This window comes from Nipponia nippon, unplaced genomic scaffold, assembly GCF_047370975.1.
Source record: "Nipponia nippon isolate SJK-2023a ecotype South Korea unplaced genomic scaffold, ASM4737097v1 scaffold_8, whole genome shotgun sequence".
In the NCBI taxonomy this organism is placed as follows: domain Eukaryota; kingdom Metazoa; phylum Chordata; class Aves; order Pelecaniformes; family Threskiornithidae; genus Nipponia; species Nipponia nippon.
In genome coordinates, this window is record NW_028262402.1 from 48,752,410 (window position 1) to 48,767,284 (window position 14,875).

The following is a 14,875-nucleotide window of genomic DNA, read 5'->3' on the forward strand; positions in this document are numbered from 1 at the left end:
ACAGGTCATTAGTCTCTATGCTGTAGGGATTTTTTCAGTGGGAAACCAAGCCAGGTTTGCTGAAGAATAATATTGATGTAAACAGTATAATTTAAGGAAGAAATTTTGAGTGAACCCCACTTCCACCCAAAATGCATTGCTCTGTGTAGTCTTGTCCTATCAGAAGGTATTTCGGGAGTATCTGAATCTATATTGTTAGAAATAATGCATTTTCTCTTTTCCATTTTAATAACTTATAATTAGTTTCATACTGCAACCATTAGTATTTACTATCTTTTTATAATGAAGCTGAAATTTTTATTTTAGAGTGTCACAGCTTTGGTGATAATACTGTGTCTTTTGCTTAGGTGAAGAGTTAACAAAATCAAAGCTTTCTGCTCCAAATAATGAGTAAGTTCAAATTTAAAATTCTATCAAATGCAGTTTTGCGGGAATTTGGTCTTATTTTGATCATCCAATACTTGGAAACTCATTGGAAATATCAGCTGACTGCTATTTTAAGCCGGGCATCTATCGTATCTTAAGAGTTAAAGAGTAATTATGTAACAATGGAGATTTCTCTTAATTTGTTTTCCCCTCCTAATGCATTTGCTTCATTGTGATTTGTCTCAACTGATATTTTTAATTACATGATTACAAAATATTGGGTTTTATTAAAATCTCGGGTTTTAAATAAGACAGATTTAGTTTCTATCCTATAGTGTTCCATGGTAAAGCCTTTAAGATTACAAGTCCCAAATTTGGACAGGTCTGTATATATTGCTTATATATGTATATACTGAAATAAATGGATTTGGCGGTGTGTGTCTCATGGAAAATGACAATCATTTAGCTGACATTATGAAGTATGTCCACACACAAACCTGCACCAAGGCATCAGTTCAGATAGTCTCCTTATGTGTAAATCAGTTCCTTGACCTGCAATTTGTAAGTGCTTTTTATTTTTAGATGCAAAACTAACTAATAAAGAAGAATTTATCAAATTTACTTACCATATTATTATATTTATTGTATTATCAAACTACTACTGAAGTTGTAGTTTGATTTTGATGAGTATATACATCTTTCATTTGTATTCCAATTGTAACTCTTAATATAGAAAGGGGAACAGTGACCTCCTGGCATGGGATCCACTCTTCAGCAGTTCTCTTGAATCTTCCTCTTCAGCTTCCTTGGCATCCTCATCCTCCTCAGGTAAAATATTTGATAGTAAAAAATATTTTCTGTGTATACTTCAGGATGTTCTGGTTTTGCTTTTTTAGTTATTGCAAGGTGATGTACTTCGACTATTGAAGGGAAAGAATTTTGTAAAGCGGTATACTATCTCATAAGTAATACACAACTGAGGGTGCAGTGTATCAGGCTTTCAAGCCAGGGAGCAAGGGGGAAGAGGGAACACTAGAAACATTAGGAAAATTCTATCTTGCTTCTGCCTTTTTTTTTTTTTTTTTAAATCACCTTCTCTCACTTTCCAAAAAAAAATGATCACCATCTAGAATATATTTTCAGCTGGTAGGGCTGGGAGGTTAAATGGAGGTTGTCACAGCAACTGTGAGAAAAGCTGAGCTTGCACTGTGAATAGGGATGGGTTTCTTCTTTCCAGGAAAGTCCATTGAGCGATGTAGTACAACGGGACCGCGGAGCTTTGCTGTGAGGAACTTGTTTCCTGTAGGAAACCATGATTCTGTTAGGAGATGTGCAGGCGTAATCCTGCATAAAAATGGCAGGATTAGAGAATAATCCTGCCATTATTAGTCTCTAGATTAATAATCTAGATTATTAGTCTCTAGATTGAGACTAGAATTAAGGGGATTTCCTGGCACCGTCTGAGCGCAGGGGCATTGGAAGGAAAAGGGTGGGCTGAGGAGTATGGGAGGGGGAGGGGGAGAGCACATGTTGCGTGGGAATTTTGGGTTGCAGGATTCTGGGGGATATTAGTGTGGGCAGGACACTGGCAGGCTTTTCTGAAACCTGGTCTTTGGGGGGGAAAAATATCACAAAATTAGTCAATATTGATTGTTACATTCAAAAGGCAGTGAAGGAGAGGGAGGCAAAATAGCATATGAGTGGGTATCTGTGTTGAAGAGGCTGAGAGCAGGAGATGCTGAGAAACTAATTCAAAAAAAGGAAGGAGAGACCAAAACAAAAACAGGTATTATGGCTATGTTAGGACCTGCTTACTAGAAGTATTTATTTAAATTATTTGTTATTTATGTTGCTTATCTCGGGGGATTTAAAGCAGAATCTACTATTTACTAACCGTCGCAGATACGCTGTTTCCACAGTTCTTGTCAGTCTACCTAATGCATATCTATTTTCCAATCCCTGCTGTCTCAATGTAGAGACTGTTCTCCCACATGCCTGAGAAAGGACGCATTCACTGTTTCTTTTAACTAGGTATTCATATTCCAAAAATTATAATAGGCCTCACTTCTTTGTTCACAATCTTGGCTTTCTAGCTGTGCTTTCCTCTGTACTTGATAATACAGATTGAAGAACAGTAAGGAAGAGTACATGTATCAGTAGAGGAATTCTGCATAACTAGTGTTAATTCTTCTTGGCCTTAGTAATGTCCTTTCAGCAGCAACTGACATTGCTATGTAACCCCTTTGGGGTTTAAGTGGAACTTGTTCTTTCACTACAAATTTGTGTTCTTTAAAAGTTACGGTTTTCAACAAATCTAGCTTACGGCAGTCATTAGATTCTCTCTTCCTCACTGAGGTAACCAGTCAAGATTATTGGCTAGTGGATCCAAATTTGTAACGTATTTAAGCATAAATTATATATAGATATGTATTTCTGGAATATGCTGAAAAGAAGTGGTGCTTTCTCAAAATGATGTTTTGCAGGCTTTGGTCTGGTGTTGGAGTCTGTAGCGGAAGGCAGAGGATACTTAATTTGTTGTGCTGGTGGTTGTTACTGTATCCAGTTTTTTATTGGTATGCCTGGATGGGAAGTCAAAGCACCTTAGGAAATGTTCATACAGTCCCTCCTGGCAGCAGAACTGTGGAGAAAGTAGTCTCTGGCTGATGAGTAGTGACAAGCAATTGGGATCCATAACGTGCTCTGTGGCCATATCTGGGGAGCAGTCATCCACCTGGGCCCTCATACCCGAAAGAAGCTTAGGCACAGAGCCCTGTGTTTCATTGAAATTGGCAGAATATAGTGTCCTGCATGCATAAGTCGCTTTTAGATACAAGACATCTGTGCCTTGGCAAACTTTATCTGCTAAATAATTATTTAAAGGATTGTTGTTCTAGGAGTTAACTAAGATATTTACACTTGTGAAATGATCCGTGAAGTTAAGTAGAAAGTGGGTGTCCTAAAGTATAACAAATTACTAATACACTTGGGAAAAAAAATACTGGATCGATGTAGGTCATATTGTTATTTAAATCAAGTTCTGATGCTCAGTAACCTGCAACTTAGTTCTAAAGACTTTAAAAAATACACAAGTTTGACCTGGTTATATTTTCCTTGAAATTAGTGTTTTATCTTCAACTTGAAAGTTAATATAAGTAAGCTGATGCTTAAAGCTTTTGAGAATCTCAGTCCAAAACTTAAATTACATAAATTAGTTGTTTTGTATACAGCATATCTGCATAGCATGATGTAGCATGTCCCACAGATTACCTTTTTTCTTTTTACTGTTAAAACTTTTCTTTAGATATTGTTTCATAACTCTGTGTTAATCATTGAACACTTAAACTACCATGGTATTTGAGCAGACAGTGGTTTATGCAGCACAGAAGTAAACTTTGGTCATCCATGAATAATCCTGCTTTATTAGTAGTTTAAGCTAACTTTGTTATCTTGAACAAACACAATAGACATTTTTTAGCCAGCTATCAATATTGTAAAAATGCTTCTTTTTATTTATCTTCCTCATTTTCATCCATGTGTATTTTTAAAAGTTTTAAACATTTCCACATTCCTTTTTGAACAGGATTTATAGTAGTATTTTAAAGCCTTTGAATGATAGTTAAAATACCTGTTAGAATGAGAAAGCTGTGTTAAAACTCAGTCTATGTGGGCTTAGAGAATGTACTTGTTCAGGACAAAAGGACCACTGTAGAGAGGATACCTGTACTTCTAATCTGGACTTTTAAACGTCTTGCTCTCTTTTTTGATTCTATATGTCACTGCGCTGTTGCTCCTAGCTTTGCCAATCTGCAAGATGTTGAGAATTGACTAACCTTGCATTTTCTGCTTCTGTTGTTATCTACTGCAACAAGCAACAGCCAAGTGCAGGGAATATTTGTGGAAAACTGCTGTTTTCCAGCAGCCTGAAGACTATGGGATGAGAGGGGAAATAAATTGGGGTAGATGATGCCTCATACGTATAGTTACTCACTAGATACAGATTGATACAGACAGAAGAATATCAAACAGGATCTCACGACTGCATTGTCCTCATTCATTCACAGGACACCCATTTATGTTGGGCCTTCCCATTACAAATGTTACGGGTAAGAGGACAAAAATGTTTGGAAGGAACAGGATAGGATAAGTTTGATTAAATAACTTTGAAAGAAACTAAAAACAGAAAGTTATCGAGAGGAAACAAAAATGGAGTAGGACACAAGAAGGAAAAGACAAAAATGAGAGGAAGTTAAACCACAACAGGGAGAAAGTTAGAGTAATAAGGAAAGTCATGAGAAGTAGGGCCTTAAGTGGAGAGGAACACAACAGATTACTTTTTTGGCTTACTTAAAAAATGGAAAGTGACCTGGTTGGCAGTATGAATGAAGTACATGTGATATGTGGCTGGGTTTTTTTATTTTATTTGTAAGTGGTGGGATTTTTAGCCAAGTAGAGCAGTTATTTTTCATGCTGGCTAGTAATCCTCTTGCAGTGGATACTGAATACTTTTTTGAATATTGAAATTTTTGTCTTTTCAGTGTTGGTCCTAGTTTCAATTCTTCCCTTTTCCTTCAGCTACACTAAAAGAGCACAATAGGAGCTCCTCCTCATCTACCACTGATTTGCCTGGGTGTAGAGTATCTCAGTCTTTGCTTGGACACCAGACAGATTCTGGGTCTACAAGCCCATCCTCACCAGACTTTACCATTAGCACTTCGTGCAAATCTGGTGTTACAGCAGCGCCATCAGGGAGTACCAGTACTTTATCCTGTGTTTCACGGTCTCAGAGTCAGTGGATTTCCTTTGCTGATGAACTTCTTACAATTAGACCCACAAGCGCAGACAAGAAGGAGCCCCAGAGATTGCATTTTAAAACTGAAAATACCTGCCTTGCCTCTTCTGCTTTGCTTGGGAATTCTTCCAACAGCTGTGCTTCTGAGGATCAAAGTGACCTTTTCAATAATACTGTATGCCATGAACAATTATTCATTGAAGAAACTGGCACTGCTGCTGAAATTTCTTCCACATCATCTTCAGCACTACTGGACTATAGTTTAGTGTCTTCTTGTGCTCATACAAATAAGGGTATGGCAAGCATGCATTGTGTACTGCTCTTTGCTAATAACTGACTCCAAAAAGCAAGCTTTGGACTCATTTTTCTTTTTGTTATTATCGCTCACCTGATGTTAAAATTAACTCATCTTCTTACTTAGAATGCACTAAACTGCGTGTTAGCATCCACTTCCTTAAAAATTAGGACAATGAAGTAAACATTCAGCTTGAAATAAGAAGAAAAACTCAAATTCTTCAGTTAAGTGCTTTCTCTTAACTATGCAGAGTTCTGCTTTTCTAGAAATAGGAATGTAATTTCGTGGGATGTCAGACGTGAGATCTCAAAGATTAAGTGATTGAATTTGCAAAAACAATTCCATTCCTAAATGGCTTTGTATAGATACTTTCAGATTAAATAAAGTTAAATAAGTTGGATTTAAAACTGTGCCTTTTTAACACCCAGTATTTTGAAGCGTGGATGATGTCACAGTAATGCTACATAATAAGAGAGCAAAGAAAAAGTGCATTTGGGCAAGTGTGCCATGACTCACTGAATACCTGTGGTACTGCAGCAGACTACTCAGTATTTAGCATGCACTGTTGTCTTGGGGCATAATAAGAATTTTAAAGGAATGACTGGTATTTTAGAAGCTAATTTATCTGGGGACATTTGAGTTTGCAACTCTTAAGGTAGATGTGGTCAGTATTAGCCTAATCTCCTTCTCCCCAAGTCAGTGATGAAAATCCTGGACTTAAACAACAGTAGAGTTATGCTGAATGCCTGAGAAAACACCTACTTAAAAGTTGCATTTTAAATAATATTAACTGATTTGATTAAAGAACCACCATCCAGAATAATTCGAGGGAGATAATAGGATGTGCTGCAACAACATAGTCATATATTAGGATTTCAGTCTATTTTGAAGTTAATTTTAGACCTGGCGTACTTATTGAATGACATCTAACATTTATTTTGAAATACAGTTCTGTTCGCTCTATTCAGAAAAGTGACTCTCTAAAAGTGGCATCTTTGTACTGCTGCCACCATCTGTTAATTGTTTCTGTTACGTTTAGAAGAACATGGGGGAAGTATTTTTTTTTAACTGCTTTTTACTTCTGATAGCTTGGCTAAGAGACAATAAGGAGTTAGTGTGTTCTTACAATCAACAGAGTAATTTGTCTGTTAAACTGGTGTATACTTATTGATGTCAATGGGATTCCAGTGGGCAAGATTTGGTGTAAACAGTTATGCCATTGTCAGTCAGGACCAAATATGAATTTCCACTGAATTTTCCATTTGTGGTGAGACATGAAAGACTGTCCTATATTCTGAATCCATATAGATTATACACAAAAGGAAACTCGGGTAAAAATATCTTTTTACATACAAACCTCCAAGAATAGTTGGTATAAAATCATTTGAGAGCAATGAGAAAACCCATGATGCCATTTTTAGAGTCACTTTTCAGGGTATCACATGGCCCTATTTTAAAAGCATTTATGATTAGTGATAAATCTTACAAAACGGAGCTTGTAAAATAGGAATTTTTAGTAGACATGTAACTTCCAGTTATTCTATTCAAGTACGTATTTATGTTCAGTGTGACCTTTCTAATATTTATTTCCTTAAATTTGCTTTCTTTCAGCAAGGCCCACAACTCCTCTTTCTGTAGGCACCATTGTACCCCCTCCAAGGCCTGCCTCAAGACCAAAGCTGTCTACTGGGAAACTTGGTGGGATTAATGAAATAGTATGTATTGATTGGTTTGTTTTTTGTTTGTTTTTTTTTTTTAATCCTCCATTGTAACTTGATTTCAGATATACCATTCATTTACATTGTTACAGTGGAGTTACTTTCCAGCCAATGTTCAAGGAATCACATAAGCAGATTTTCACGATTGCCAGATAGGCATGGAAGTTGTTCATGATAACTGTATTACTATAACAAAATAACTCTTAACAGAACTATGACGGTCCAAAGCATAATTTTTGCATCTGCTGAATGTTCTTAATTGAACAGATCAATAAGTTGATAATGAAAGGTTAGCATGTGTATGAGATTGAAGTTTTCAAAATGTGAACTACTAGCGAAGTTATTAACAAAGCTCCATTGATTTAGGGATATCACCAAAGCTTCGGGGAACGAATGGTATTAAGTAGATCTTTATCAGTCATGTGTTGACACAAGTAGCCCTGCTGTGACTTCTCCCTGCCCTTGGTGCTGGTTGGCGGAGAAGGCAGGTGGCAGACTGCAGCAGCTGCCCATCGGGATAGCAAGAGGTTGCACACTGCCTGCATCTCTGCTGACTGCCTGCAGCACAGGTCCACCTGCCGATAAGGAATGTTGCAAAGAATGCTAATACCCAGACAGCATATCAGACCAAGCCATGCTAATCTCCTCTGCGAATATTAGGATTCTTTGGGTTTCATTTGACTTACTGACTTGGAAAAATGTTACCGTGGTAATAGCCTCTTACTGTCTTTCAAAGTAGCAAGATATTTTCACCATGTTCTTGTTACAGACAAAATTCTGGTCTTATGCTTTCACAAAACTGAAACATTTTTAAACTGTTTTGCATTTCTGTAAGGTCAGAATAGGGTTCATTTTGAGATTCTTTTCTCATTCCAATATAAAATCGTTCTAATTGCTCTTAGGCCAAGAAATCTGTTCTTCATGTCATCATAAATAAAGAGAAGAATTTAGCTGGTACTGTTCTGCTATAAAGTATGATTCTGCACAAACCTACATTCATTTTATACTGTTGTTTTAGAAATTGGGTATTATCTGCATAGAAGTGGAAGATTGTCAGTTGTCTTCATTATATATTAACTCCTTTTCAAATCCCATAGTCCGTATAAAAGCCACATACGCAGCAACAAGTGTGATAGAACAGAAATAAAATTAAAACAAAACAAAGCAAAACAGTTACCCAGCCACAATACATGCTTTAGGTATTCCAGTACAGTTTAGATAGGTTAATCCCAAAATGATCATTAGTTAGTTTAATACCTTAACAGTTAAGTGAATCATAAAACCATCCAGACATTTAGGATAGAAGGGACTTTTGAAGATCTCTAGGCCAACCTCCTGCTCAAAGAAGGGCCAGCTTCAAGATTGCATCAGGTTGCTCAGGGATATGCTGAGCTTTGAAAATCTCCAGAGAGGGGGAATCTTACAATCTCTTTGGGCAGCCTGTCCCAGGGTTTAATCACGAGGTTACAAGAAGGAATTTCTTCCCTAAATTCAGCTGAATTCCTTTGCTGTAGCTCTTGCATCTCTGAGAAGAGCCTGACTCTGCCTTCTTTGTACCCACTTTTAGCTAGTAAAAGACTGCTAGTTGATCCGTCCTTAGGCTTTTGTTCTCCAGGCTGAACAAACCCAGGTCCTTCAGCCTGTCCCTCTCTCTCAGGTACTCCAGTCCCAACTGTTTTAGTTGCCCTCTGCTGGACTCACTTCCAGTTTGTTAGTAGCTCTCCTTTAGCTCTGTAAATCCACATTTGCTGCATACACAGACAGGGCTGTAGGCTTAGGTTCTACTACTGTGTTATAGCACAAGTATTGACAGGCTGCTCCGTAATCAAATATATTAGACTTAACTACCCAGGCAAAAAATTAATAATGATAATCTATGGAATAACGGAATTGATTCCAATGGAAAATATGGGTTCTCTGTTTTACCCTAAAAACTAGGGTAGATAAAGCATTAAAGGAACTATGCTGAGAAGCACTACAAAATTGATTGGGGCATGAAATGAAGCACTCTTCTATGTACAGTCTTTTTCTCATCTCTTTAAAACCACTTTGTGTAATACTCTTGTAATCTCTTTTGTTCAGCCTAGGCCATTCAGCCCTCCTTTGACCTCTAACTCAAGTCCACCTCCTGCAGCTCCCTTGGCACGTGCAGAGAGCATTTCCTCAATATCCTCTTCTGCTTCTCTCAGTGCAGCAAACACACCTACAGTTGGTAAGTTAAATTAACCACTTTAACTTATTTTAAAAATAGCAGAATTCTGCCACTAGGTTCCACCTGTTAGGAAAACCATTTGTTGGAGTTAGTTGTTCCATATGCGAGTCCAGTCTAGGTGCTTCAGGCATCCTTTGCAATACCTGCTTCTAAATGACACTGAGAGACAGGACAGCGGATTTAATTGGATTAGACCATAGATCCAATTACAGCATGTTCTTTAAAGAAATATTTTTCAAAATTAATATTCCATGAATTTTTATTTGGTATGCTTGTATATCCATTCATCAAGCACAGCATGTTGTTATGTATTTGTTCAGAAGATGTTATTGTATAGGTGCAGAAATATTTTGGGGTACTGATAAATTTGAATGAATATAAATGTTCACAAAATTGAGTTCTTTTATGTTCTTTTTATTTTGTTTGTTATCCTGTAGTTGCACTTTCCAAGAAAAATGAAACTAATGCTTCTTTTTCTTCAAGTTAGTGAAGTATATAAGTTAAACAGAGGTGTTTGGTAAAAGCAAAACAAACAACAACAAAGATGAAGATGAAAGCAAATTAGGCTTCATGTATTGGCACTAATTTCAGAAGATTTCTCATGTTTTTAAAGGAAAGTCCTTCGATTTTTGTATTTGGTTATAACAAATGAAAAGGAGACTCATTAGGAGGGGTTTTGGGGGGGTTTTTTGGTTTGGTTTTTTTTTTAAAGACATTTTAACTTGTTTCTTTAGCAGAATTGAAGTATTTCATTCCTGAACACCATTACCACTTCAGTCCCAAGTTAAATCAGATTCTGGAGTTAACAGTTATCTGTGAATGTTACTAACGCCAAGGATTCCTCACCCAGGCTCAGCAGCTCAGGAGAGCATCTGCACAGCTTCTAGTGAGAGTTCTGTGCTGAAAGCAGTGCAGCTGTTTCCACCCTGTGCAGGACCAAAGCTAGTAAGGTCTGCCCAGCCTTAGCTGCTACAGTTCAGTGTCCACCAGTTTCCCAAATGCTGAGAAGCATCACAGAAAGATAACTGATATTTTGGTTGCCAAAGTCCATCCAGGCTCACATCCTCAGGCCTCAGCCCTGGTGCCAAGGAACCAAAAGTCGGTGGCAGCAGCATCAATAGCCCCAGCTCTGAGTGTGTGTGTTGTGGGAGACAGTGACAGAGTGAAGTCGTGAGGTGAGGGAGGAGGTAAGGAGGTGTGTGCTGACACTGAGGTTTGACATGTTTATTAACCTGGCCTAGCAAAAATAAACAAGGCCAGTTCCATCTGCACTGACTGTATGAATTAAATAGTCCTGGAGAGCTGGGCAGGACAGTGCAGACAGCTGAGTGACTTTGGGGCACAAGGATATACTCTGCACTACTGTCTGTATTCTTCTGACTTTTGCACAATCCAGTGTTTCCCCTACCCTATTTGTTCTGAGTAATGGAGGGTTGACTTTAACTATCTTTTCCCAAACAAACTTTAAGGCATGCATAATCAAATGGTTCTTTTATGCTTTAGCCTTATTTTAATTTGCAAAGTATTTTTATATATACTGATTTTTTTAACATCTATTTTTGCTTGAAATATTTTGTTTTCTTGCAATGTTTTGTTTCATTTAAATGTAATAGAGGATGATCTTTTGATTGGAAATCTTCCTACAATTGAAAAGCTTTGTGAGACACCACCAGGTATTGTACTCAAAGCAGATTTACATGTTAACTAATCATCCTAATACACTACACCTAATAAAATTGTGTTTCTTTTGAAACAAGTTTCTCCAGCTATTTCTGGTATCTGGCAGATAGAAGTAGTTTGAAAGCTCAACAACTTAACAAGTTACATGTTGCTGAAATCACCAAAACTTGATATAACTGCTTTTATATAACGTAGTCTTCTGTCTATCCCCGCCATTGCCCCAAACAAGCTGAAACTTGGTCTTGCTTCTTTGGTTTGTCATTACTACTTTCTTTCAAGTAAAGTGAATACATTTTTACTTTGACAATCCTTATTCTCATAAGACAAGTAGGTAAAAATGTTTCTGTATTTACATAAATACAAATCTTTGAAGATACACATAATAAAGGTAATCTTTTTTTAAAATAAAATTTATTTTCACGACAGCTGTTTAGCCAATATTAAAACCGTCTGAATCTTTGTTCCTAAGCTGAACTAAAACCATTTGATCAGGTTTATTTATTTGCCCTTTTTAGGATCAATTATGCAGTCTCTTATTCTGCAGTTTGACAACCTCCTTGAGTGTTTCAATGCAACCATTTGCATGGTTGCGTCACTAGCTCTGGTATCAGCACAGCTCAGGGGCTGTTAATAGTAGTCAGGGCTGAGGCAGGTGGCAGGGCATCAAAGCCAGCTTTGCTGTCACTGCCAAAGGTGTTCGCACTGGAGCCTCGAGCTGAGCTGCAGCCTGAGACATGGCGAGGCCGCCTCGGCGCGGCTCTGTGACGTCCCATCTCTCTGAGAGCTCGCAGCAGGCGTGGAAAGCGCTGAAGCTGGATGTTGCTGCATTGCGTTGTATTTTCAGCAGCAAGGCAACAAAGCGATGACTTCCAGAGTTAGGTTAAGCAGTTACGTTTGTTCCAATTTGTTGTTTTTTAGTAGAACACATGGATTTTTATGAATCAAAGGGTGACAAACAGTGGGGGCAGAGCAAATAAGACAGAAGCTATCTCATTTGTAGTCCCTCAAATACATCTCAGAGAAATGCATATACATATATATATTTGTTTCAGTCTTCCCCCCAAAAAAGTAAAAATAGTGTTATTATTCCTAATAAATTTCACTCTTCAGTCAAGAAATCAGTATTTGTCTTTTACCGATAGGAATATCATGTATATATTTGCATTCCTCTGCATGATTTTCAAATATCAATATAAAAATATACACATTTTGAGTAAAAGATTTAAAAATAATTTATACATCTGTAAACAGTCTGGCATAATTAATACAAGGTAATCACCTCCGATCTGCTCTGCAATTTTTTCTTGTTTCTTAGTAAATTGGGGAAAAAAGACAGTAAAACACCCCAGCAACCATAGTGCCACATCCATTGAATGCATATTTTGGCTTTGGTGGAGATTACTTCTGGAGTTCAGTATTTGACCAAACAGAATTTCTGATTGTTGTTAACTCATTATTTTATTGCACATCTGTTTTTTTGAAATCATGATTTCTGGATTCCTGAGACTATTGAGAATCACAGCTTTTATTGGTAGTTTTCAGGGAGAGAAAGAAAACTTTGGAAACATGACCCATGTATTGTCTGAAAGAATAAATGAAAACAACCTACTGTTCATAATGAAAAAATAAATAAATCGGTGTTTTGTAGCCAGCATCATAATATTTCATTCATCTAAGAATTTTTGGTTTTGAACAGTTGTGAGTAGAGTATCACTTTCGATCTAAGGAGGCCTGAATGTTGCACTAAGATTTTTCTTCATGGTGCTGAGGAGTATTCTGAACATTTTACTACCTTAGGCAAGAGATCATGATGGGAGAGTGAGGTATGAGGTAGCAGAATTAGACCAACTCCTGTCTTTTACTCTCATGTTGTTACTACTTCTTTCACTTATCTCTGAATTCATCTTCTGTGAAGAACAAGGTTCCAGCTTCCTTTTTGCTTCTGAAAGAGCTCAGAAGGCACAGCCTCTGTTTTAGAGTAAATAGGATTAGTTTGCCATGATCAATATTATATGGAACCGTTTTGTTTCTATTTTATGGTATGAAAGAAAAATTGCTCATTTTGCTCATGAAACGAGAAAGATTGTGCCTCCTTTGTGATAGATAATATTACGTGATACAGGCCATTTCAGCAGTGGTACAAAAAATTAGTAAGGTGCTCTCCACTACACTGCTGCACTAATAAAAAGACGGAACTTCCAGTATTGTCTTTTATATTCAGTACACGTATAGAAAATGGGTGAAAGGTAAAATCCCATGACAACCAGTTTCATCAATTGTACACATACATTTCAAAAAGCCTTAGCATGAGGTCTGAGTTGATTTTTATAGCTCTGCATTGGAACTGTGTTGTGTTGGCACAGGCATCTGTGAAGGCTTCTCCAACAATTTCTGCTTGAGAATTGTAATCTTTGTTGGCTGAAATCGTTAAAAGAATATTCAACAATACACTTATGTGGGGTAATATTAATGTATTTGCATTTAAGTTCATGCACACTGTGAGAGAATTCCTTGCATTTCCATGACCATTTTATCACACATTTTTCCATACAATAAGCATACAGTAGGGATTGTTTTTAAGTATTGTAGTCAATGTCTAATTTCCTTTGGATTTGTCGACTTCACTTTCATCAGTAGCCATTTTCATGCCATGTTCCTCTGTCTCATATATATTTCCTTGTGTCTGTCCATTTACATAATGTCATACTGAGAGTCCTGTTTTCTCAGGCTGCTAAGCAGTGTTTTGATGGTGCGATTGTACTGTACTATGTTCATATCTTTCTACACACTTTTCAAGTAATACTTCAGATGCTACTGTGACCTTGATGGTGATAACCTCTTGTGAAAATTACAGATGTAGTCAACCGTTCTGAAATCTATTGCTAAGCTTTTTGAAAATTAAACCTATACACTGTATGTATTCTAGGTGTTTCACGTGGTCCCAGCCCTGTCAGCCTTGGAAACCAGGACACCTTGCCTGTTGCAGTAGCCCTTACTGAATCTGTTAACGCCTACTTTAAAGGAGCAGATCCCACAAAGTTAGTTAAATAGTGAATTGTTTTGAATGTAATAAGTTAAAATAAGAAAACGCACTGGTTTTACTCTTAATATTTTGGGGGAAAATGTATATACATTAGAAGGGGGATTCAAAGGGTTTTTTTTCCCTGGTATAAGTGACAACAGTGGCTTATTGCTCTGTATTGGCCTGCATTCTGCTAGGAGTTCATATATCCCTGCTTTACAAAAATGTGTTCAATGAGAACACTGAAAACAAGAAGGGTTTTTATCATAGTCAGGTAGGTGCTACATGTAAATTTGCGCAGCTAAAAGCACCTCATTCCCTCTGTCACATCCGTTGCTATGCTACTTAGGCCTTGCCTAAGCATAGTTGTGCCATGTTTTCAAAGCCTGACAAATATCCACCAAGACTACTGTATGCTTAACCAGCTAAGCTTTTTTCTTTACTTATTTCATGTGACTTCCAAGTTGAAAGGGATAGTACATTGTCACAGTGCCACATTACCCTCATTTGAAATTGATTTTCTGTTTTTAATTCAGCTCATCAGACTGTGAAAGTACAGTGATTTCTTTAAAATTAGTATTAAAACTAGGCAGTTAATGAGTTGCAATGAAATTGATGTTCTCATTCTCTTCTAGATGTATTGTGAAGATTACTGGTGATATGACAGTATCATTCCCAAGTGGGATTATTAAAGTCTTCACCAGCAACCCATCTCCAGCTGTGCTCTGCTTCAGGGTAAAAAACACAAGCAAACTAGAGCAGATTCTTCCAAATGCACAACTTGTATACAGGT

The 14,875-nt window shown here is 37.2% G+C and overlaps 1 protein-coding gene across 6 annotated transcripts in view; it reads left to right on the forward strand.

Annotated features, from left to right (window-relative positions):
• FCHO2 (FCH and mu domain containing endocytic adaptor 2) overlaps positions 1-14,875 on the forward strand; it is a 101,673-nt gene that overhangs the window by 69,835 nt on the left and 16,963 nt on the right. For 5 of the 6 annotated variants that reach the window (XM_087742740.1, XM_087742739.1, XM_087742738.1 and 2 more), the window contains 6 exons: positions 348-390; positions 1,100-1,194; positions 7,062-7,165; positions 9,251-9,380; positions 13,987-14,098; positions 14,718-14,873. In XM_087742740.1, coding sequence (XP_087598866.1) covers positions 348-390; positions 1,100-1,194; positions 7,062-7,165; positions 9,251-9,380; positions 13,987-14,098; positions 14,718-14,873 — 640 coding nt within the window. Of the gene's footprint in view, positions 1-347; positions 391-1,099; positions 1,195-4,938; positions 5,449-7,061; positions 7,166-9,250; positions 9,381-10,993; positions 11,054-13,986; positions 14,099-14,717; positions 14,874-14,875 lie in introns of all 6 variants that reach the window. The other variant, XM_087742743.1, reaches the window with a different exon arrangement.